The 26,511-nt window shown below is 41.9% G+C and overlaps 1 protein-coding gene across 1 annotated transcript; it reads left to right on the forward strand.

Moving 5' to 3' along the window:
* LOC8065796 lies at positions 8,012 to 12,359 on the forward strand. The gene is made up of 2 exons (XM_002464382.2): positions 8,012 to 8,281; positions 11,470 to 12,359. The coding sequence occupies exons 1-2, from the start codon at positions 8,072 to 8,074 to the stop codon at positions 11,866 to 11,868; spliced, it is 609 nt and encodes a 202-aa protein (XP_002464427.1). The 5' UTR covers positions 8,012 to 8,071; the 3' UTR covers positions 11,869 to 12,359.

Raw genomic sequence — 26,511 nt, forward strand, 5'->3', positions numbered from 1 at the left:
GAAGCACGCAAGGAGATTGTGCGGTGCTCCGGAGAAGAGATTGTGAGGGGTACGGTGCTCACCCCGCGGGGATCGCGAAGAGCAACTCTATTGGATTGTGCGTGTCATTGAGTTACCTCACTTGTGGGTAGGTTCTTGCGGTGTCCTAGTGAGGTCGAGGTTCGTGTAACACCTCTTAGCCGCCGAACCACCAAGTGTTGGTCGACACAACGGGGACGTAGCTTGGTGGCAACCAAGTGAACCTCGGGAGAAAATCATCGTGTCAACATTGTTCTTCCTATTGGTTTGCAAGTCCCTAACCCAAGCTTGTATTTACTTCATATACTTGTGCTTGTGTAGTTGCTCTTGTAATTAGTTAGCTTGTGTAGCTTGCTAGTTACCTTCTTGCTTGTGTAGCTAGAAGTAGTTCCCCTGTGTGACTAATTTGGTTTGTGTAACCTTGTTAGTCACATTGCTTAGTTTGTGTAGCTAAGTAATTTGCGCTCTCTAATTTGGCATTGGTTGCCTTGTTATTGAGCATTGCTAGTGAGCTTAGGAGCTTTGTGCTTTTGCTTACTAGTTGTGTAGGAGCTCTCCGGTTTGCAAAGTACTAGTGGCATAGGTTTGTGTGACCTTGCTTCTAGAATTGGTTAGGTGAGCTCTTGCTAAGGTAGCACCTTGTTTGCTTGTTTAGGATCTTTCACAAGGTGCTAAGGAACTTAGATAGAGGGGTATAGTCTTGGCTAGACCGATAGTTTTAATTCCGCACTGATTTCGGTTAGCCGGCGCGTTAAGTTTTAGAAAGGACTCTTCACCCCCCCTCTAGTCCGCCATCTCGACCCTTCAACGGTCCGGTGCTCAGCATCCATTGACCCCACGAACTTGTAAACCTCTTTGTGTTTAAGATTGGTGTGCACCGGACAACTTAGGTGCGTCCGGTGATCTGCAGGTTACCGTTAGACTCTGAGGCGAGAGATTCAAAAGGCGACACGTGGCCGTTTCTGGAGCACCGGACGCAAGGGTTGAGCGTCCGGTGCCTCATGAGTAGCGTCCGGTGACCCCGCAGTTTGCCCAATAAAAGAGCCAACGGCTCTATTTGTTTGAGGGGCTTATAAATACGGTTTGGCCGGCTTAGGGCTCAACCCTTGGCATTCTAACATACTTGACATCCTTGTGAGCCTAAGCAAACACCTCCCACTCATCTCCTTCATAGATTTTTCATCTTTGTGAGATTGGGAGTGATTCCAAGTGTATTTGCTTGAGTGATTGCATCTAGTGGCACTTGGGATCGTTTTGGCTGCGGTTTTCTTGTTACTCTTGGTGGTTGCCGCCACCTAGACGGCTTGGAGCAGCGGAGGAGGATTGACACAAGTTGGTGATTGTTCGTGGCCATCTCCCGATGATTGTGAGGGGTCTTGTACCTTCCCCAACGGAGAGCCAAAAAGTAACTCTAGCGGATTGCTCGTGTCATTGAGTTACCTCACTTGTGGGTAGGTTCTTATGGTGTCCTAGTGAGGACGAGGTTCGTGCTACACCTCTTAGCCACCGAACCACCAAGTGTTGGTCGACACAACGAGGACGTAGCGTGCTAGCAAGCACGTGAACCTCGGGAGAAAAATTTGTGTCTCAATTGTGTTTGATTGACATTCTCTCGGTGCTTGATTGTTTATATTGATGATTGGTTCATCCCCTACACGGCGGTATAAATATCTCATCCTATCTTTACTTACCGTAAACTAGTGTAATTAGCTTAGTTGCTTACTTTGCCTTGTGTAGCATAGTTTACTAGTGTAACTTGTAGAGACTTAGTTCTTGTGTGCATAGTGATTGTAGCAACTAGAATTGTTGGGTAGGTGGCTTTCAAACACCCTTTTAGAACTAGAGCAAAAGCTTCGCTTTGTTATTTACTAACCACTTGCTCTAGTGAGTTTGTAGAAATTTTTAATAGACTATTCACCCCCCTCTAGCCATATTAGGACCTTTCACTAACCTCAATGCTAAGTGTGTGTAGACTTAATGAGGTTGGTACATGCCAAGTATTGGAGCAAGAGATGATCATGGTGATGAAGGTGATGACCACAAGATGATCAAGTGCTCAACTTGGAAAAGAAGAAAGAGAAAAACAAAACCCTATGGAGATCAAGGCAAAGGTATTGCTTAGGGTTTTAGTTTTGGTGATCAAGACACCATAGAGGGTGTGATCACATTTAGAATAGATAGTCGTACTATAAAGAGGGGAATTCTTTGGCTAAGCGGTTATCGAGTGCCACTAGGTGTCATTGTTCATGTGCATGCATTTAGAACCTAGTGAGCTAACTTAACTCCTTCGAAGAAAATGATTGTGAAAATGCTAACACACGTGCACTTGTTGGTTTACACATTGTGGTGTTGGCACACTTTGAGAAGGAGGTGGAGTTTAAAGGATAGAGAGAGGATGGGTACTAGATGGGTCTTTCGTAACAAGCAAGATCAAGATGGGATAGGTGTGAGGAACAAAGCAAGATTGGTAGCACAAGGCTATACTCAAGTTGAAGGTCTTGACTTTGGTGAAACATATGCCCCGGTTGCAAGATTGGAAGCAATTAGGATCTTGTTGGCCTATGCTTGTGCTCATAACACCAAGTTATACCAAATGGATGTTAAAAGTGCATTTCTCAATGGCTATATCAATGAAGAAGTATATGTTGAGCAACCACCCGATTTTGAAGATGACAAGAAACCCAACCATGTTTACAAGCTAAGAAAGACATTGTATGGTTTGAAGCAAGCTTAGAGCATGGTATGAGAGATTGAGAGATTTCTTACTCTCTAAAGGTTTCAAGATGGGCAAGGTTGACACCACTCTCTTCACCAAGAAGATTGGCAAGGATTTGTTTGTGTTGCAAATCTATGTTGATGATATCATATTTGGATCAACCAATCAAGAATTTCATGAGGAGTTTGGAAACATGATGGGTAATGAGTTTGAGATGTCAATGATTGGAGATCTTAGTTACTTCCTTGGTCTTCAAATCAAGCAATTGAAGAATGGCACATTTGTGAGTCAAGGCAAGTACATAAAAGACATGCTCAAGAAGTTTGGTATGGATAATGCAAAATCAATTAGCACACCAATGGGAACAAATGGAAGCCTAGATAGTGATACAAGTGGAAATATGGTGGATCAAAAGTTGTATCGGTCTATGATTGGAAGCCTAATCTATGTGACCGCATCAAGACCGGGTGTCATGTTTAGTGTATGCATGTGTGCAAGATTCCAAGCCTCAACAAGAGAAAGTCATTTGAAAGCAACAAAGAGAATATTGAGGTACTTGTAGCATACACAAAATGTTGGTTTGTGGTATCCCAAAGGTGCAAAGTTTGAACTTGTTGGATATTCCGATTTAGACTATGCGGGATGCAAAGTTGAGAGAAGAAGCACATCGGGCACATGTCAACTATTGGGAAGATCACTTGTCTCATGGTCATCCAAGAAACAAAATAGTGTTGCACTATCAACCGCCGAAGCGGAGTACATTGTACATTGTGGCCGGTAGTTGTTGTGCACAAATCCTATGGATGAAGGCAACTTTGAAGGATTTTGGAATCAACTTCAAGCATGTGCCATTGCTATGTGACAATGAAAGTGCCGTGAAGCTCACCAACAATCCGGTTCAACATTCAAGAACAAAGCATATAGTTGTCCGCCATCACTTCATAAGAGATCACCAACAAAAAGGGGACATTTGCATTGAGAGTATAGGCACCGATGATCAACTTGCCGATATATTCACCAAGCCACTTGATGAGAAGAGGTTTTGCAAGGTAAGGAATGAATTGAACATACTTGACTTCTCAAATATGTGTTGATGCACCACCACTATATGACATGTCTCTCCTTCGAGCAAAGCAAGGTAAAATTGTTTGACATGTCATCCATCCTATGCTAAGGACTTGATTAGTGCATCTAGTCATTCCTCCCATGTCTTAGGCTCATTCATGAAAATCAAATGAATTTGATGCTTGTATGGTACCACTATTGCTTCTATGCTTGACTTGATCTAGTGGTAGCATATAACATGTTTGTGGGCTTGCAATCCTAGTGTTTGATCTAGAATATGAGCTATAAGTGTTTAACTCAACATGGTACAAGATAACCCTTATTTGGAGGTGTGAAGAAGCTTGTCCTTGGATCAAACCGAGTTAAATATCTTACGCAAGTAATCTAGATTAGACCAATTTTGGGAAAATGATCTCACTTCACATGGTTTCACACTAACCTATCTAAAATTTGAGCTCACCTTTTGTGGTCTTTGATGACAAAGGGGGAGAGAATTTCTCAAAGATTTGCTAAGATTTGCTTAAGGGGGAGAGAAATCACAAAGAAATACAAAGATAGGGAGTAACATGGTAAAAGAAGGGGATCAATTAAAATTTTGAATTTTGAAGCACACAAGTAGGGGAGCAAGCTCATAAACTTGTTTGTTGCATTTGAATGTGCATCACATATGTTTGCTTGCATTTTCATTAGCTTTAGAAACTTTCTCTCCCATACCTTGCTAGTTATAGGTTTGATTGATGAAATGAAGAACTAGCATGCATAGATAGTGTAACTAGACCTTTATTTGCTTCACAAGTGGTACTAGAACCTTGTTTATAATGTTGTTTTCACGGGATGTTCTAGTTTTGTGAATGTCTAGTTACTAATGGTGCTAAGGATGAGAAGGAGGTAGAGTTTGAAGGGTAGAGAGAGGATGGGTTCCTCTCTCCTTCCCGCCGAACTTGCAAGGCGAGATTCGGTGCTTTTTGAGAAAATGAAATGTATATTTTCTATTGCGCCGGTGGGAAATTTGGAGAAGTCGCGAGAGTGTTCACCGGACGTTGGCCCAGAAGCACCGGACGCTGTGTCTGTGCGTCCGGTGTGCAGGCTGCCTAGCTCAGCTAGGGTTAGGCACCGGACGCAGGCTGGAGTGTCCAGTGTTCTGAGTCCGGTGTCCGCGCGTTTTGCATTGCTCCCTGGGTCTAAGTCCGGTGAGCACCGGACGGTCCGGTGCTCAGCGTCCGGTGATCGTGCGAGTTTGCAGACCTCCCTGAGTTTTAGTCCGATGTGCATCGGACGCGTCCGGTGCCAACTTAGGAGCGTCCGGTGCTCTACAGGTTACCGTTAGACTCTGACGCGTGAAATTCAAAAGCTGACACGTGGCTGACTTTGGAGCACCGGACGCAGGTTTTGAGCGTCCGGTGCCCCCTGAAGAGCGTCCGGTGACTCCGAGTTTTGCCTAGTGAGAGAGCTAATGGCTCTATTTGTTTGAGGGGTCTATAAATACGTGTTGGCCGGCTTAGGGCTCATACTCTTGACATTCTTGACTACTAGACATCCTTATGAGCCTAAGCAAACTCCTCCCACTCATCTCCTTCATAGATTAAACATATTTGTGAGATTGCGAGTGATTCCAAGTGCATTTGCTTGAGTGATTGCATCTAGTGGCACTTGGGGATCGTTCTAGCTGCGGTTTTCTTGTTACTCTTGGTGGTTGCCGCCACCTAGACGGTTTGGAGCAGCGGAGGAGCATTGACACGAGTTGGTGAATGTTCATGGCCATCTTCCGGTGATTGTGAGGGGTCTTATACCTTCCCCGGCGGAGAGCCGAAAGGTAACTCTAGTAAAGTGCTCGTGTCATTGAGCTACCTCACTTGTGGGTAGGTTCTTGTGGTGTCCTAGTGAGGACAAGGTTCGTGCTACACCTCTTAGCCACCGAACCACCAAGTGTTGGTCGACACAACGGGGACGTAGCGTGCCGGCAAGCACGTGAACCTCGGGAGAAAAATTGGTGTCTCAATTGTATTTGATTGGCATTCTCCCGTTGCTTGATTGTTTATATTGGTGATTGGTTCATCCCCTATACGGCGGTATAAATATCTCATCCTATCTTTACTTACGCAAACTAGTGTAATTAGTTTAGTTGCTTACTTTGCCTTGTGTAGCATATTTCGCTAGTGTAACTTGTAGAGACTTAGTTCTTGTGTGCATAGTAATTGTAGCAACTAGAATTGTTGGGTAGGTGGCTTGCAAACACTCCTTTAGAGCTAGAGCAAAAAGCTTCGCTTTGTTTCTTACTAACCACTTGCTCTAGTGAGTTCGTAGATGTTTTTTAAATAGGCTATTCACCCCCCTCTAGCCATATTAGGACCTTTCACGTTCATTTGTCGATTGTTCATTTATAGAAGTTGTTCTTTTATTCAGTTTCAGTTCTGTTTTTTAGGGTCAGTGGATTAATATTTATGTTATTTAGAAAGCTTGCTTTATCGGAGTTAAATAACTTGTTACCTAGTACCACCGCCATTTATTTTTCGAGTGTAGTCTTTTGTGTTATCTTTTAAATTTGTCTTGTAGATTTTAGTTGGATGGTTCCATTAACTTGTAGTTTATTTTATGCAGAGGGCAAGTTTTTGGTAATCTGATTCCATTCGTTACTAGTTTTGTCAACAGTTGAGTTTCAAAAGTTGTTTTTTTTTGTTTAGGTCTTGTTTACTTCCACCCAAAAATCCAAAATTTTTCAAGATTTCCTGTCGCATCGAATCTTTAGACGCATGCATGAAGTTTTAAATATAGATGAAAATAAAAACTAATTGCACAGTTTGATCGGAATTGACGAGACGAATCTTTTGAGCCTAGTTAGTCCATGGTTAGATAATAATTACCACAAATAAACGAAAATGCTACAGTATCACGAAATTTTTTTGCTTTAGGAACTAAACAAGGCCTTAGTCAAGTTATTTGTTCAATTCACTTCAATGAGTTTTAAGATTTAGTGTTTCTTTTTATTTTTCATTTTCACTTTTATTTTTATTTTTGATGGGGAGCAGAGGTTTAGCTCTGGGAAGGATCCAACGCCCAACTTATGTAGTTGCCAAGGCAAGAGCTGCAACCCCCTTTGGTCCTTCTATTCCCTCCTCTTCTCTCATCTACTAGAGGCAGACGAAGATGTTGTATTCTTCTATGTTTTATTTTCTTCATCCGAGGTGTTTTTTTAAAAAAAATTAAGAACATGCGACGTCTTTGCAGAAAAGATTAAGGCAAGACTTGCCCCAATAAATCCAATTCATCCTCTAAGTAGAAAAGAAGTTGAGAAGGATGGCATTGATGTTATCAGCGAGGTTTTTTTTCTCTCCTTGTTTTTATTGGTTAGTTCAACCTAATTTAACCTTTTTAAAGTTCTGTGCATTTATCCTAGTTGTTCGGACTTTGAGAAAATTGATTTCATTTTGAATGGTTTGATAATTTATTTGGCTTCATATTGTGTTTATCTTTTAAAAAAATTCTTAGGTTATTCAAAATAACCCCATATATGCACCTGTGAAATATGCTAACAAAATTCTTGGTGGTTTGGATTCTGCTAAATCATTTGTAAGGGTAAGTATAATTTTTAATTTGTTTTGCTTTCAACTATTCTTAATCCTTAAAAGTTTTGTCTTAGTTTTCTTGTTTCATCATTTTTTTCTTGGCGGTCAAGTTGATTTTTTATGTTTCACATGAGGATGTGAGGTGTCTCTTTCCTCTCTCTAAAGTGAATGGATCACATCTTGTGGAGATCGGTAGTAGGATGTGATCTCATTGTTTGAGATCTGGTTGTCAGCGGTTTGTTTTTCAATCACGTTTTTTTACTGTGCTTGGTTGGTTAATTTCTGGTTGTTTTATTGTCCCATATCTTCTACTCCTTCCATTTCAAATTGTAAGTCGTTTGACTTTTTTTACCCCAAGTTTGACTACTCGTCTTATTCAAAAAATTTGTGCAAATATAGTCAAATTTAAGTCATTCTTGAAGAACTTTTATTAATAAACCAATACACAAAAAAAAAGTGATATTTTGTACAAAACTTTGAATAAGACGAGTGGTCAAACTTGATATTAAAAAAGTCAAACGACTTATAATTTGGGATGGATTGAGTAGATTTTATATCAGTTTGATTTGTGACGTGTCAGTCTTTGGTTGGTTGAAAATCTGGTTGATTTAATAAAATAAAATCAACTGAAAGTTGTGTAGTCACTCCCTTAAAAAACCTCAAAACTTAAACCCTAGCCACCGTCCGAAGCGAGAGATTCTTCCCCTCGATGGCATTCGCCGGCAGCGGCGACGACTCGGCGCAGGACTATTCCGCGAAGGCCACCGCGGTGCCCTTCGACCCGCCGCTCCCTCTCCTCCGCGCGCCCGTCCGCTTCCCGGCACCGAGCGGCGAGGACCCCGTCCTTGCCTTCCGCGACGCCGCCAGCTGGCGAGCTGCCTGGGAGGCCGCCGAGGCTAGCCTCGTCTCTCAGTGTGAGGTAAATCCTCCAATCCCCGTCTTTTCACGTCCCCAATCCTACCTGTGTTGGCAACGCGATGGAATTTTTGGGACGCGTGGGAGCAATGCGAGGTCAGGAGTGGCCTAAGAATGCAGCCACGCGAGTAGCATAGGTATAGATCCAGCGTGTAGCTTAGATTGTATTGTAGATTGCTCCAGTGTCTGAGCGTGTCAGCAAGTATGAATGCTGGCCACCGTCTGCCAATTGTGATCATGTTTCGTTCTTGCAGCTGGCCGAGGTGACTCGCGGTAGTCATGCGAGGCAGTAAGTTTTGCAGCTGAAAATATCAAAGAGGGCAAACTATTTCCTGGCTACTGGAGTTTAGTGGTTAGCGCTGACAATGCCCCATAATCATTGGATTATGTTTGCTTTGCTTATGATTTTTACTTTGTGATGGTGCATTCTTTGAGGAATGCAGAATGGTAGTATGGATTCAGTAAAGGAAAGCTAGTTGGGCATTTAAGCTTATTCAGATAGGCTGGCTTTATTCTCTCATGCCCCATTTGTGTTTATCCTTCAATATTGCATTTATATTTGTTTTCTTTCAAATGTGGTTTTCAGTTTTTCCCAGTTGTCAGAGAACAAACCACCTCCTGGCATTTGGAGTTCAGTGGTCGGGGTGGACCATGCTATGTAACATTGGGCTATGTTTTACTTGTGGTTTGTTTGTGATGCTTTCTTTGTGGAGTGACGGTTATGGAGTCAGTAAACCTAGATCAGTCGAGTGCTTTAGCTTATTCAGGTGTCTGATTTTCCATTCTTCCATGCCTATTTGTATTAGTTTTCTTTCAATGTAGTTTTTACTTTATCCCAGCTGTCTTAACTATCATGCTTTTACATGCTGAGCCAAACCACAATCGATTTTGTCTGACGATGATTAGTTGTTAGCTGATAACTGGATGCTAGTGCTCTGTCTTTTGGAAAAACAGCCTCCCCTACATTTTTCTCCACAACCTTAACTATAATACACAAAAAAAAATATATAACTTTTAATCAGCTGAGTTATGTTCTCTTCAATGTAGCTTCCCAAGAATGTGAACTTATGTTCTCTTCTTCTAGTGAAAATCTACTTTTACTTATGTTCTATCTCAAATGCTATTGATCATTGATTTTGTCACCGAGACAGATCCCCCATCCCTTCTTTTTTTTTTCTCTTGTCCTCTCTTACTTTTCCTACCTAAAGTGCAAAGGGTTTGATCTCAAGTGTGCCAGTCAGTAAGTATAGCAGCTGCATACATTAAAGAGGGCAAACCAGCTCATGGCTACTTAACTTTAGTTGGTGTGGTTGACACTGCTCCACAGTACATGTCAAATCCACTTCTTGTATCAATATCTGCATCTAATATTATTTATTCGTATCAAGGCTGAAACAGAGTGTGGTTGACAAGTGGCAAGCACAGTTCACACTAACAATATGTTTTATAGGATTTAGTGATCCTTCTCTATGATATTAGACATCAAAGAGGGCAAACTAGATCCTGGCTACTAGAGTTGAGTGGTGGGGGTTGACAATGTCCCATTACAGCGGACTATGTTTGTTTTGCTTGTGGTTTCTTACTTTGCGATCATGCGTTCTTTCTGGAATGTCGGTTATGGAATCAGTAAAAGAATGCCAATTGGGGACTTGAGCTTTTTTGTCCTTCCATTCCCCATTTCTGTTTGTTTTTGTGCATTGTGAATTTGTGTTTCTCTTTCAATGTGATTTTCAGTTTATCCCAGATTTCCAGTTGACAAAGAGAGCAAACCATCTCCTGGCATCTCAAAGTCAGTGGTTGGGGTTGAAGTTGTCCATAACATCAGGCTATATGTTTCACCTTGTTTGTTTGTTTTTTTTTAAGTTTTGAATTTTGATGCTTTCTTTGTGGAATGTCGATTATGGAGTCAGTAAATATAGATCAGTTGAATGGTTTGGTTTATTCTGATGGACTTCCTTTCATGCCCCCCAATTGTTTCTGTTTTCTCTCAATATACTTTTCTGTTTATCCCATGTCTCAGCTATGATGCTTTTACACACTGTGCCAAATCACTTTCTAGTCTTATCTGACAGTGATTAGTTAGCTTATTAATCAAACGCCGGCGCCCTGTCTTCTGGGAAAACATCCTGCGATTTTTTAGACAACATTAGCTAGAATCTAATATGCATGCTTTTACATACAAAAATATTTTTTTTTAGATGAGCTATGTTTTCTATTATTATTCAGTACATTTTGTCAATTATTTTCTTAATTGAAAACCTATGTTCACATCTGTTTTGTCTGGAATACTATTCATCATTGGTTTCACTACTGAGGCAGAGGAGTTTATTGTCTTTTTTTCCCCTTCTTATCTCCTACCTGAAGTGCAAGGGATTTATTTATATGTTATTGCAGCTGGCCGAGTTGCCTGGCTCAAGTTCTGCCAGTCAGTAAGTAAAACAGCTGCATACATTAAAGAGGGCAAACCAGCTCATGGCTACTTAGCTTTAGTTGTTGTGGTTGACAACTGCTCCATACTACACATGACAAAGCTGCTTCTTGTATTGATAGTCATCTAATAACAATATAACATCAAGGCTAAACCAAGAATTTGTGATTATATGTTCTCTTAATATAATGATTATAATGATATGCAGCTTTCCTGCGTGTTTGAGAAAAAAGAACTTGTTGTACAGGATTTAGCTATCTTCTGTATGATATCAGCCTTTATAAAATATGATTGTGCTTTTGTTGTGTGTTGTTGTTGTTGTTGTTGTCAAATTTGATGTGGTCTTATGAAGAGCAGCGAGGAAAGTTTGTCAAAGTTCATGGCTTACTGTTGCTTTTTCTAAGAGCTATGCATGTCAATAAATGATCTCAGAAGTAAATTCAATTTCTCCCAAATCTATTTATTATGGCACACCGAACTGGTCTGGTTTGAACTGTGATTTCGGGTTTTTCACTGGTTCTTGCTCAATTTGTTTCAGCATCTTTTCAGCTCCTTTTGAAAGATCAGACTGTATTTCCTGTTATATGTTACTTCCTGCAGACCTGAAAGATTGAGCTTGCCATATTTCATTTGTATTGCATATTATACCATTAACATTTGACACATGCATTTGTGCACTGTACTTAGTATTAGATTCTGTTTCATAAGAGTTCCTTTGTCCTCCTCAAAATCCAACAGCATGATGGTGATACACTTCTTTGCAGGTTGGTGCACGATCAGGGTGCTCAATCGGTGCATCACGCAAATGCAAGCCTCCCTGGTGGAAAGGCTTATTTGTAGCTGCCCCGACTGATTATGAAGAAAGAGAGAGATGTGAAGAGCGAGAGATGGCTGCTTGTCTCGAAGCAGCAAAGGAGGCTTGCATCAAGTTTGCAAAGGGAAAGTGCACTGGACCATTCGGAGATGCAAGGATTGCCTCTGAGGGTCTCCTGGAAAATACAGACTTTGATGTCTGGGGCGCTGCCGTTGACAAAAGTTCCTCAACGTCAGGGTGTGCTCTGAACAATCGGCAGTCGTTTAGCCCTGATCCCGGTGTGACAAACTACAGAGGAAGTGATGTGCTTGATAGCTTGTCATCAAAAGAAAACAACAGATCTGGATGATGATTGCCAAAGGCGTTGCTATGGTGAAGACATCGCCATGGATTTCAGAATCAGACTGAATAATCAAATAATGACATACATGAGGTCTGATGGTGGTGGTTTTATGTCATGCTTGCAGATCTGTTACCGAAGCAGTCCAGTTATTGGGGAAGGTGAAAGAAATAATTTTTGGGAATGAATACAGAAGATTAATAAAGAGAAGAAAATACTAGAGGCCTGGTGGCCGAGAGCAATCTGGTGCTTTTGGGATTGTTTCAGATCACTGGACGAATCTGGCAATAGTACATTTGTGATGTGCTCAATACAGGAGTATGTACATAACGGTTAGGTTATGAAGGATTGATTTATCTGCAGAGGTTCAGTTCCATAGAACTCGTTGCAGTATTCCTTTCAGAGTTCCAGTGCAATTTGTTAAAAGTGAATGTAAATGAACAGTGATTTTGGGAACAACTAGTGTCTTTCATTGATCTCATAGAATATATACAAGTGAAGGGGGGCATGTCCGTACGGACACAACCGTTCAGTTTACAGAACCACCGAAGGGACATGCCCCTTCGGAGATTACTAACTGCTAATCCACTTCTCTAATCTTGTTGTATCAACGGATGAGATCATTAGTGATAAGGTGTCTATTCACCAACAGACACCGTTTCACAACACTCCCCCTTGATCGAATCTTCCTTTGAGATCAATGTAGCTGTAAGCTTAGATTCCTCAAAAAACCCTGTGGGAAAAATCTGAGGAATATGTATATACGGATATGCTGTAAAACTCCTTTAAACCTTTATAGGAAAACAAGGAGAAGGTAGCATATACTTGTGTGATTTAAACAAACCACTATGTCATTGGCATTCCAATTAAAAACCCCAGTGGGGAAAAATATTGGAGATACGACATAAAGATAACTCCTCTAAAAACCGTTTAGGAAAAATGTGAGGAGCCATATTAAGAGATATGTCGCTAAAACTCCTATAAAAACCCAGTGGGAAAATCAGGAGAAAAATATGACGACATACTATAAGTATTGCCTCTTGAAATAACTCTCATGAAAAACCTTTTTCAGGGAGAAACCCATGGAGAGTTGGGAGGGCAATGTGTGTCTTTGATATTTCCCACAAAAACCCCGGTGGGGAAAATAGAAAATATGACACATGCTTATGTTAATATTACCTCATTAAAAACTTTAACAAGAAACCTTTTTGAGTAAAACTTGTGAAAGAAAAGAGTATAATATGATGCTGGTACAGGTGGCATCTAGGAGATGTCTCCCCCTGATTCTGGCAAATCTCGAAGTCGCCTCATACCAATTCCATGTACCAATTTTTTGAAACACAGAAGTTGGTAAGGACTTAGTAAATAGGTCAGCGAGGTTATCACATGACTTGATTTGCAAGATGTTTATTTCCCCACTTTCTTGTAATTCATGGGGATAAAACAATTTAGGAACAATATGCTTAGTGATATTGCTCTTTATGTAACCTGTTTGCATCTGTGTAACACAAGCGGAATTATCTTCATAGATAATTGTTGGTGATTCAATTGAACCAATACCACATGTCTGTTGTATGTGGTTAATCATTCTGCGAAGCCACACATATTCTCGTGATGCCTCGTATAGAGCAATAATTTCATAATGATTAGTAGAGGTGGCTGTCAGAGTCTGCTTAGAAGACTTCCATGAAATAGCTGTACCTCCATGTAGGAATACAAATCCTGTTTGGGATTTTCCGTTATGAGGATCAGATAAGTAACCAGCATCTGTATAGCCAATCATATTGGAATCATGATTTTTCTTGAAGAATAAACCAAGATCCTTTGTGCCATTAAGGTATCTGAGGATACACTTTGCTCCCGTCCAATGACGGTGAGTCGGGTCCGCACTATGTCTAGCTAGTAAGTTTATTGCAAATGCGATATCAGGCCTGGTGCAATTTGCAAGATACATAAGTGCGCCAATGACACTGAGATATGGGATTTCAGGTTCCAACGTCTTCTCCCCAACGTCCCGTGGTCTAAATGGATCTTTCCCTAATTCTAAGGAACGAACAACCATCGAGGTTTTATTAGGGTATGATTTATCCATATTGAATTTCTCTAATATTTTCTGGATATAGGCTGATTGATGCACTAAAATCCCTAAAGGACGGTGCTCAATTTGTAAGCCTAGGCAATATTTGGTCTTTCCCAAATCCTTCATCTCGAATTCCGTCTTTAGATGTTTGCGTGCTTCTTCTATATCCTTTGGGCTGCCAATGATATTTAAATCATCAACATATACAGATATAATACAAAATCCCGTTTGAGATTTCTTAATGAAAACACATGGGCAATCATCATTATTGGTGTATCCTTTGTTTAAAAGGAATTCACTCAGTCGTTTGTACCACATTCGTCCCGACTGCTTCAAGCCATATAATGACTTTTGTAGTTTTACACAATACATGTTACGATTTGCGTTTGGATTCGGAATTTGGATTCCATCGGGAACCTTCATATATATGTCCGAATCAAGTGACCCATATAAATATGCTGTCACCACATCCATCATCTGCATAGATAGATGATTTTGAACTGCCAATGATATTAAGTATCGGAAAGTAATTCCACTCATTACTGGAGAATAAGTTTCATTATAATCAATGCCGGGTCTCTGCGTGAACCCTTGTGCTACGAGCCTTGCTTTATATCTCACCACCTCATTGTTCTCATTCCGTTTCCGAACGAAAACCCATTTAAAGCCTACAGGAAAGACTTTGGAGGGTGTGGGCATAGCTTTTGTGAATACCCCTCTTTTAGTGAGCGAGGCTATCTCAGCTTGAATTGCTTCTTTCCATTGAGCCCAGTCTGAGCGCTTTTTGCACTCTGCCATGGTCTTAGGATCTGGATCATTGAGAAAGATTTCTGCAATTGCTGCGGAGAAATACATGTCTACAACAGTAGTCTTACGATCGTATGATTCACCAGAATCAATATAATTGATGGAAATTTCTCTCACCCCATTATTTGACTCAACATTTCCCAAAACTATGGAGTCAGGGTGTTCCGATGTCCCAGGATCAGAATTTGGATGCACCGTTGATCCGGGTTGTGGATTAGGTCCTAGTGTTGGACTTTCATCCACTATTGGGTGTCTAGCAACATGAGGTTGGCTTGGATTTACTGATTTGGATGATCTAGTCCTCGGTATCCTCGGACGCTTGCTTTGAGCATTATCCTTCGGTGCGGCCGTACTTCTCCCCCTCTTCTTTGGAAGTGGGAGTTGAATGGTTTTTATTGGTACCTCCACTCTTTCAGGCGCATTGCGAGCAGGATAAGAGGATTTAGTGACACCCTTATAATCAGTAAATGCTTCTGGCAGGTTATTTGCAATATGTTGCAAGTTTATGATTTTCTGAACTTGTTGTTTAGTTTCTTGAGTACGTGGATCTGAGGGGGAATTGCCTTGGGCATTCCAGTTGATTTCCTGGCATTCACTTTGGTACTTGAAATCTCCCCCTAATGCTGGGAAATGGTCCTCATTGAATATGCAGTCAGCATACCGGGCCGTGAATAAGTCCCCTGTAAGAGGCTCGAGGTATTTGATAATCGATGGGGATTGATATCCCACGTAGATACCAAGTTTCCTATGTGGACCCATAGAGGTACGCTTAGGTAGTGAGATCGGTACGTATACAGCGCAACCGAATTTTCGCAGATGGGAAATATTTGGCATATTCCCACGTACTAATTGCAATGGGGAGACAACATGGTATGCAGTTGGACGCAATTGAATTAAGTCAGCAGCGTGTAAGACTGCATGACCCCAACATGAAGTTGGTAGATTGCAATTTTGTAGTAGTGGTCTTGCAATGAGTTTAATTCTTTTAATAAGAGATTCTGCTAAACTATTTTGTGTATGGACATATGGGACAGAGTGCTGAACTTGAATTCCTAAAGCCATACAATAATCATTGAAAGCCTTTGAGGAAAATTCAGCAGCATTGTCCATTCGAATTGATTGAATTTGATGTTCAGGATTATGTGCTCTAAGTTTAATAACTTGAGCAATAATTTTTGCGAAAGCATGATTACGTGTGGACAAAAGACACACATGAGACCATCTAGTAGATGCGTCTATTAGAACCATGAAATACCTGAATGGTCCAGATGTTGGTTGTATAGGGCCACAAATATCTCCTTGAATGCGTTCAAGAAATTTTAGTGGCTCATTTTGGATCTTGACGGGCGATGGACGCAAGATCAATTTTCTTGTAGCGCATGAAGCGCACATAAAATCTGAAGATTTCGGAAATTTAGCAGTATTTAACTCATGACCATTTGAATTGCTGATAATTTTCCGCATCATCCCTATACCAGGATGACCAAGGCGATCATGCCAAGTTTTGAATGCATCAACATTCTGAAAAATTACCTTGTACGCAACATGTGGCACGGGTTTGATGTATGTGTAGTACAATCCGGACGGAAAAGAGGGAATTTTCTCAACAATTTGTTTGCCATATCCATTGTTTTTAGTAACAAGGAGAATTTCCTCATTATTGTCATCAAGGGTTTCTATATGGAAACCATTTTGACGGATATCTCTATAACTTAATAAGGTACGCTTTGAATCGGGATACAATAATGCATCCTCAATTGTAATTTGGGTACCCATAGGGAGTACGATAATGGCACGACCTGAACCAATTATCGTAGCATCGCGCCCAGCGATTGTCAAAACATTTCCTTGTCTTTTAGTAAGAGTTTGGAAATATTTTGTTTCCCTAAGAATGCCGTTGGATGCATATTCCACGATCATATTCCCTGTATCAGCAAGATCCTCGCCTCCTCGTATGATGTTGTTGCTTGGTTCCTCGGGAACTTGTTGCGAACAACCAGCCTCTTCCCTGGTGGTGTCAGGTCGAAGATTGAAATGGGCTTCATACTTCTGTCCTGGTGCAGCTCGTCCACGACCCACAGACTTTAAGTAAAGATCAACTAGATGACTTGGGGTACGACATTTCTTTGTAGTATGGTTATAACAACCACATTTTTGACACACAGGTTTATCATCCCTGTTCTTGGAAATGTTCTTACCCTTTTTGTAAGATTTACCTTTGTTGGAGACACCTTTTTGGGGCTTCTTATTGCGTCTGTGCTTGTTTTTACCCTTCTTGGAGTTTCCTTGTTGATAGTTCTTTTCAGATCTATCGTTAGACATGGGTTTATTCTGAGTATATGCATGTACTTCAGGCAATGGAGCAGACCCAACAGGGCGCTGCTGATTATTCCAAACCATAAGTTCAGAATGTTTTTCGGCCTCAAGTAAAGTTTGGATAAGCTCCGAATAAACCTGGAAACGTCTTTCACGGTATTGTTGTTGAAGAATCCTTTCAAAGGGAAGCATAGTAGACAAAGTCTTTTCTATCTTATCCGCATCAGTAGGTTCTTTCTCGCAGAATTGCAATTTTGAGCAAATCCTATGGACAGCATGATTGTAGTCACTCACAGTTTTGAAATCCTGTAAGCGAAGTTGCGTCCACTCATAGTTGGCCGCGGGCAAGACAAGTGCCTTTTGCTGTTCATAGCGTTGCTTAAGTGAAGTGCATAGATTGTGTGGATTTTCTTCCAACAAATATTCAACCTTAAAATCAGGGTGAATGTGGCTCCTAATAAGGTATAGGGCTGTATAAACGTGTTGATCTTCAAGCGGTGCAACCCCATCTTCGGGTGGTAACACAGCTCGATAAAGTCCACAGGACGAAAGACTAACTTTTATGTCTATAGCCCATGTGGGATAATTGTGGCCGTCTAGAGCTAGTAATTCAAACTCTTTGACAGTCATTGATCCTACATGATATAAAAACCATCGAAACATTTTAAGTTATTAAAATGTTGAGGTGTGTTGTAATTATGGGATGCAAATTAAAAACAAGATAAATCTTGTATCGGTAATGGTGTAAAATTCTTATATGCATAATAAAATAATGGAGGTAGTCACCAAAGAAAAGGGTGTAGACCTCTAATTGGGCATATTATGTGTAAATAATAGATGCCAATTAATTATGCAAGTTGTATAACGCGTCTGAAGGTAGTCATCAAGAATTGATGTAGACCTTAATTTAATTTGCAAACGAATTGGGTACGCACGTTGAGGATAGTCACTAAGTAGTATACTTATTGTAGATCCCACAGTAGCAACAATGGTGCTACCTTGTGTATGGCCAATAGGGATGCAAATTAATGGTAGTCATCTTTGGAAAAAGATGTAGACCAAATGTTCTAAGTGTAATGTTGGGTACGCACGTTGAGAATAGTCACTAAGTATTGCTTAGTGTAGATCCCGCAGCAGCAACTATGGTGCTACCTTGTGGAGTGGCCAACAAAACGACTCTAGAACATGCGTGTTATATAATTGTTAAGAAAATTACACATAAATTGTCGTTAAGAAAATTACACATAAATTGTCGCATCCATTATTTAAGCGCGTAGTGCTTTAAAGTTAAAAGCGTAAAGGAACTTAAATAAAAAAATGATCGATTGCGAAATAAATAAATAATTGCAAGATCATAGTCACAATAACAAGGATATTATTTATTGGATTTGTCATTCATACCAGGACAAACACTTTGAATAATATCACAAACAGACATTTTATAACAATATAAAGTATCACAAGTACAATTATAAATGTCAACGACTAAGCATAATTAGTACTTATATTTTACAGCACATAATTATAGGAGACTAACAGAGTCTTATACGAATTAATGCTGAAAATATAAATTGACAAGAACAGTAAATAGCTTGTTTTGCCAAATTGCAATTCGTTGACATTCTGGATTGGGCCCATGCAGTTCCGTGCGGGCAGGCACAAAGGAAATGGAGGGGATGGTCAGGCTCAGGCTGTAAGCCGGCCCAATTGCAGTCGCAGGCCTTTAAAAGGGGCTCAGCCGGTGGTTAGGGTAACCACTCGCCGCCGTTGCCAACCGAAAGCCGCCGCCGCCGCATATCACCACATCTCCACATTCCTTTGCGCTGCTGCAGCTGCTGTTCTTCAGTTCGAGGAAGACTCCCCCTCATCAGGAGAGTAGAAGCCGCTGCCGTTCACCAACTCGTTGAGGGTCGCCGCATACGGGAGGCCGTGCGTCGCCGGGTTTCGCGATCCTCTGCGGATCCCAGGGCGTCGGTCCTCCACTGCAGCCACGCTGCGACCCAGAAGGCGCCGGATCGACGGAGTTGTTGTGGTTGTGCCTTCGGTCAGAGTTGGGGGCGCCGCCGGGAGAGCCTGCGCAGCCATGCGTGCCGCAGCCTCCGCACGTGTCGCTGGTGGAGGAGGAGCCGAGGGCACCGGAGGTGGAGCCGAGGGCCCGACCCTGTCGAGGAAGAAGTACAGCGAGATGCCGGTCCTCGCAGCGGTGTTGAAGATGTCGTCGAGATTGAAGAGGTTGCCGACGCCGGGCGCAGCCACAACATCGACCTCGTCCTCGACCTTCACTGCATCGAGCGCAGGGGCAGCCTGCGTGTTCAGGAACCACGGATCCAGTGGGGGAACGCCATTGCCTGGCGCCACTGGAGTCGGAGGAGTGGGCGTCGGCATCGAGTAGGCGTACTCGAGCGTGTGCGGGATCGACGTGTACTCCTTGCAGAAGTCGCACCAGTAGCGCGGCAGTGCCGGTACTGGCGACATGGGCTCCATCGGCATGTAGGATGGAGTTGGAGCAGCGGCGGGCATCATCTCCACGGCTTCAGCAAGCGGCATCGGGGCTTCGACGACTGGCGGCGCCGCGACTTCAACAGCGGGCGGCGCCGTGTTGCTGGGGCCGGCACCGTCCGTGCCAAGGCAAGGAGACGGTGGCTGGCTCTGCAGAGGGCGATCTTGCGGCGAAGCGAGGCGGCCACGACGAATCGGGGACCAACGGCGACGGCGAACATCTGCACGGACGTCACGAACAGCGGAGTCGAAGATGCGGCCGTATGGACCATGGCCATGGCCATGGGCAGCAGTGCGGCGGAGACGAGGCCCAAGACGCTCGAAAACACTGCGGCGCTGTCCATGGTGGCCGTGGTGACGGATCGGGCCACGACGGACTCCACCAACGCGACGAAGAGCGAAGAACAATCCACGAGCAACATGTGAAGGTAAATCGACATTGATTCGCGCCATAGGGCTTACCGGTGGTCGGTACAGAGGCATGAATTGCCTCTGTTCGTTGTTCTTCTTCCTCAGTTCCTGAGAGCAACGTGTCTGATAACGTGTTAAAAGTGAATGTAAATGAACAGTGATTTTGGGAACAACTAGTGTCTTTCATTGATCTCATAGAATATATACAAGTGAAGGGGGGCATGTCCGTACGGACACAACCGTTCAGTTTACAGAACCACCGAAGGGACATGCCCCTTCGGAGACTACTAACTGCTAATCCTATAATTAACTGCTAATCCACTTCTCTAATCTTGTTGTATCAACGGATGAAATCATTAGTGATAAGGTGTCTATTCACCAACAGACACCGTTTCGCAACACAATTCATTGATGTCCAGACGAGTACGTACACTGTAAATAGTTTTTTTTATGGCAATGGATGGAGTAATACATTTTAACCGTTTAGGTATAGCAGCCAAAATATACGTGTACATTGTGGTGTTGAACAAGCTTTGCCCACATTGCTGACATAACAAACTGACGGCAGCTGATTTATTTATCTAGAAACAATGCTGTTTCCCTTCTGCAGTTTCCGTGATTTGTACGATGATGATCCTTGGGCTGCTTGACACTCGGTTGATGTAAGGAATGTGGGTGGGATTTGTTTGTCAGTTGCAGTGGAGACGGCGCCCACACGAATGGTCAGCCGGAATGGATGCTGTTGAAAATGGGATTTTTAACTATTTGTCATTCTTATATATAACACTTCTTTATTTGTCAGTTTTATACAGGTTATTATAGATTTGCCACGTGAAATAGTAAACCTCCTATATTTTTGCCACTTTGGCAGATGTAGGGGTCTACCAGTACGTATGGCAACGGACTAGAAGTCTAGTAGTAGTAGTTTTATAAAGTACTCTATCTGCTCTTGCTCGTGTCTTCTCTTCTGGAGTTTTGGACTTCTGGTGCGTGCGTCAGCCGTGATCCGTGAGCGTGAGCACAGACGAGGCCCACGTGACCGCTGTCGCCGGCTGCCAGTGGCTGTGGCCCACGTGCGCGGTCTACTTGCCAGGTAGCAGCTGCCTGTAGGATGAAAATGGTACGGATATTTTCCAACCGTATTCGAGACCGAATTCGTTTAGAGAGGTTGAGATCTGTCCGTATCCGAGTTCGAATGTTTAATATCCGATATCGTATCCGTATCCGAATATTTAAATCGTATATTTATGATGTCGACATCCAATCATATCTTATCCGACATTGTTGATATTATTCGTATTCGAATTCGAATCCAACTAAAAATATGAAAATAAATATGATATCAGTGATATCCGTTCGTATCCGATCCGTTTTTATCCCTACCCCTGCCTGGTGGATGGCTTCAACCTCCTCGTGACAGTCCGCCCCGTGAACGGGCGCGGCAGCAGCTGCAGCTCGGCGACTTGCGCGAGCGTGGCGGGAGGTTTAGGGGTGTTTCAAAATGTTTGGATATATACATGAAGTGCTAAATATAGATTATTTATGAAATTAAAAAACATAGCTAAAGAGTAATTTGTGAGACGGATTTTTTAAATTTAATTAGTCTATGATTGGATAATACTTTTCAAATAAAACAAAAATACTACAATACCTGTTAAACTTTACCAATCCCAACCAAACACCACCTTAGGCCTTGTTTAGTTCCTAAAAAATTTTACAAAATTTTTCAGATTCTCCGTCACATCGAATCTTTAGACGCATGCATGGAGTATGAAATATAGACGAAAATAAAAACTAATTGCACAGTTTGATCGGAATTGACGAGACGAATCTTTTAAGCCTAGTTAGTCCATGATAGGACAATATTTATCAAATACAAACGAAAATGCTACAGTACACATTTTGCAAAAATTTTTGCAACTAAACAAGGCATAGAAGAAACTGACACGTGGGACTTTCATGTTAGGGCCTGTTTAGATTGCGAACGAAAATTTTTTGAGTGTCACATCGGATGTATCGGAAGGATGTCGAGAGGTGTTTTAAGAAACTAATAAAAAAACAAATTACATAGCTCGTCAGGAAACTGCAAGACAAATTTATTAAGCATAATTAATCTGTCATTAGCATATGTGGGTTACTGTAACACTTAAGGCTAATCATGGAGTAACTAGGCTTAAAAGATTCGTCTCGCGATTCTCAAAATTAGTTTATTTTTTTATCTACATTTAATATTCCATGTATGTGTCCAAAGATTCGATGGGATGGATGAAAAATTTTTGGACGGGGAACTAAACAGGGCCTTAGTGAGTAGATGGAGAGAAACAACAGGGGCAAATAGATCTTTTCTCGTATCAAGTTGGGTCTCCCAACAACGCTGTCGTGCTGGCTCGCCAACGTAGCGTGCCACATCAGCCAAAGTGGCAAAAACGTAGGAGGTTTACTGTTTCGTGTGGCAATTCTGTAGGAGCTCATATAAAACTAGCAAATGGAGGAGTATCATCCATAAGGATGGCAAATAGTTAAAATCGCATTGAAAATGGACTAGAATCCAATCCTAAACCCACTACAGCCCAAAAATTCTAAGAAATGGCCCTAATTCAATTCAGCCTGTTCGTTTGTCTTATAAGCCGTATTTTTTTTGCAGTCAACAGTGTTTTACTCTCACAATAAATCAGCAAACAACTACCTAAATCCAATCTCACCCTACACTTACACTTAGCTTATCTGCCGAATTTGCTAGCTAAAATCGGCTAGCTATTCAGCAGTGATTTTCTCTCACAATAAATCAGTGAACATTACTTTCAGTCATGACTTTTCAGCCAACCGAACAGGTTCAACAGTCTAGAAATGGTTCCCAAACGGGATTAGAACCCCAAACGGGATTAGAACCTGGCATGGTTTCAGTGATTCCATGTGTGTCACTCAAACTCGGCCTAGGTGCCATTCCATGAGGTTTAATGCCCGTACATAAAAAGCTAGGTGCCATTCCATGAGGCTCATGCGACCTATTTTAATTTTAAACCTTAACTGAACGACCAAACCTAGCCTGATCTAACTTCGAACCGGGCCATGCCAATCCAGACGAATCAGGCCATATTCCGGAGCATTCTAGGCCAAGACAAACCAGGCCTAAGGGCTCGTTCGTTTTGGCCTGGAAAGACTGGGATCGTGGCCTGATCCACCCGGATCGAATAGGCCCGTTTCAAAACCAGGCCAGATGAAGAATGGTCGTTCGGTTAGAAATGGCGCAGAATACAAACCGGCCAATTTGGGCCTTTTCCCCCCATTTTGGCCCGGAACGGAGACGGGACCTCTTAGGTCCGGAATCTATCCTGGCGACGCGGGCTGACAAAGCTACGAGCAGAAGCGAGCAGCAAGCGACGGCATGGCGCATCCGAGGAACGCGACGGCGACACGACGAATGCTTCCCATAGAAGGTCCTCGCTCTCCGCCACCTTCTCACCGGTAAGGCATCGCCCTTGTCTTCCTCGCTCTCGTCTCTCTCGGTGCTACGGTTCTCGTCAGCGCTAGGGTTCTTTTTTTTGAAAGGGCGCTAGGTTTCTTGTTCTTGAGAAACACCGGAAGTTGGCCCAGGAGCGGGTCTGTGGCGAGGCCGGGATAGCGGTGGCGCAGCTCTATCCCAGATTCGTCTCCTAGCATGATGTCGACGGGCGACGGGATCTGGCATGTGGATGTGGTCGGTGGAACTGCGGCTAGTGCATCCACGGCGCAGCGCAGGCGCACGTCTCCCCTCCCCCAGCACGCACATGGACGGGAGAGACGGTCCAGGGGCAGCCAAGCAGGCATGTCGCACGAGTGCGTTCCTGATTTACACTATGAACATATGTCACTCCTCGCTTGATGTCCACAACAAGGAGGCACGCCGTCTAGCAGCTGCTTACCTTTTGTCAACAGTCTAATGAGCCTAGTTGATAAGACTTCTTTTTAGTTTATCCTAAGCAGAAGCACACTTGAGCTGTGCTGCTCATGATAGCCTATGGAATAACACCACGTGCCTAGGGCCTTTAGTCTTGTTAATGCTCATGGATTTGTGTAAAGTATGAATTACTACTAGTATATAAGCTAGCCTGGCTGATGTCACGTATCTGTTTATAAAATTCAGTGGACAATGGATTCAGTTTCTTGAGCTTTTCTTATTTGGATAATAAGACGCTTTTCTTATTTGGATAATAAGACAATATATGACTGCATTAATGGAAGAGCAAATTGAGTAGTAATATTAAATTTTTAGTCTAATGTTTTTAGTCATTCAGAGAAACTGCTATTTCATTTTCAAATTCACAACCCCAACCAGAGCAATTTCTCCAAGTATCCAACTTTAGAATGACAAGCTGGGTACAAGCTAGCATACGCCATTTATTTTATATATCTAGATTGAGTTTAGATTCAGTGTTCTTAATATTTCTATGCATCTATGCACCTCTATCATAGTTCTCACTTGTTCTCGTACAGTAATGTGGCATATGTTCAGAGTTTTAAACTGTCCATTAGAAATCCAAGACATATTGGGTGCTTTTGTTCTATACCTAAGTTAGCTCTGTACCAACGTATTGGATGCTTGAGATAATTTTTAGGCTTTACAACCATGCTAGCTGATATATATGTCCCAGGGAGTGAGAGGCAGCGATGGGCCTAATGCTCAGTGCAGTCACTATATATTTCTTTTATAAGGCACTGAAGATGTTCTGCAAACTTTTGCAGGTACTGGTACCCACCTGATTATCCATACCAACAGGCAAGCAAGCTAGTCTCCATTTCATCTCCTTGCCTTCAATGTCATTTTTGTTCCTTTTGCAGTAATTGGCATTATGATATGAATTAGTGGCTAAATCACATTGTTTACTTGCCATGATCTGAAACTTCTCATCTTTGAATACATGAAACCTGAAAATGTCTGCATGATAGGGCCTTTGTTTATTGGTCATCAAACTCATCATGCATTTTGTACCATGTAGTACCCTTTCAGATTCTTTTTAGAGAGGTTACATTCCATGTTGATGCTTGGTAAAAAAAATCTCACTCATTTCAAGATTGTTTTCCATTCTGTGACGATTCTCAAGATTTGCTTGGTTTCTGCGCACATAACTTTGATAGTTCTTGAAAGTTATTGTTGGGAGCTGCTATTTTGCTTCATACAATCATGAAGAATGAGTATTTCAACACTGAAATTGTAATGGAAGACTAGAATGTGTTCTTTCTTGATTTTTGTATTCAACGGAGTTTTGATTTGGTTATTGTTATCTTTGGTTTTGTAATTTATGTTTTAGATCTAAGAACCATTTTCATGTTTAAACATGGTATTAGCACTTTGGGTCTGAGTGCCGTGCACTTTTTTTGAAAAAAATGAGTGACCATGCACATGTATGCGCTTTTGAGCTGGTGATCAGACCATGCAATCCCTGGTTTAATTCCGAGTCAAACCGAATGCAGTTTTTGAAGAGGTGGATTGGAGGAAAGGAGTGGATTCAATCCAGAAGTGGTTCCAGTGACTGACCCGGATTCATTGGATCCTGGTCTGGATCGAATGTTGGTCTGGCATCAATACGGTGCTACCGAACGAGGCCTAAATGAAATCAGTATGATTGAAATCCCTCCCATGCACCATGGCCTCCACTCCTACCTAGTGTGTACATAATAAATTATATAGAAAAGGAATTTAAATGAGGACAGAACCTATAGCACATTGAAATTTGAAAGAGTGAGCAGTAATCAGACCTTTAAGGTACAAGATTATAGAATGATTCAGGCATAATGTAACCTCTGAGTTGACTCAATTCCGATAGCTCAAGCTAGAGAAGAATGTGATGATACAAATGTGAAACATAACATGCAACAAACTGAATCACCTTATAAAACCATTTTGGGTAGTGTACAAATTGCAGTGATGCTAAGGAGGGAGCTCAATAGAGAGCCAAATGCTGGCCGTAGATCATGGTCAATCATGTAGAAGCTAATCATGTTAGGAGTAAAAAACAAAAATGATGGCAGCTTACCTCTGAAACCATGGCAACGTTTAATCACAAAATTGGTAACAATGCCTATCAGTATAATGCAGAGTAATGCCGACGTTGAAAATCCAGGTTTTCTTTTTTTGTAAACCACATATTTATATATTGTATCACTGAAATACACATTACATAGAAATTAGTAAAGGAAACTAAATTTGGGTAAATCAGCGCTACTGCTTGAATAGTATGCAATGAATTAGTGGCAGTGCATGATACCTAAGAAATAAAGGATAACGTCACATGGCAGCACAACAGAGAAAGCTGGAGCAGTATTCGAGCAAGGAAAAATAAGAAACAATCTTTGTGCAGCCCAAAAATTAGCAAAACAAAAACGCTAGCATTCATTACTGAAACACAATACTAATCGCAGCAGAATAGGCTCAACACGGTGCAGCGATTGTGCTTAGGCCTTGTTTAGTTCCGAAAACTGAAAAGTTTTCGGAACTGTAGCACTTTCGTTTGTTTGTGGTAAATATTATCCAATCATAGACTAACTAAGGTCAAAAGATT

The sequence above is a fragment of the Sorghum bicolor genome, chromosome 1 (assembly GCF_000003195.3).
Source record: "Sorghum bicolor cultivar BTx623 chromosome 1, Sorghum_bicolor_NCBIv3, whole genome shotgun sequence".
Taxonomy (NCBI): domain Eukaryota; kingdom Viridiplantae; phylum Streptophyta; class Magnoliopsida; order Poales; family Poaceae; genus Sorghum; species Sorghum bicolor.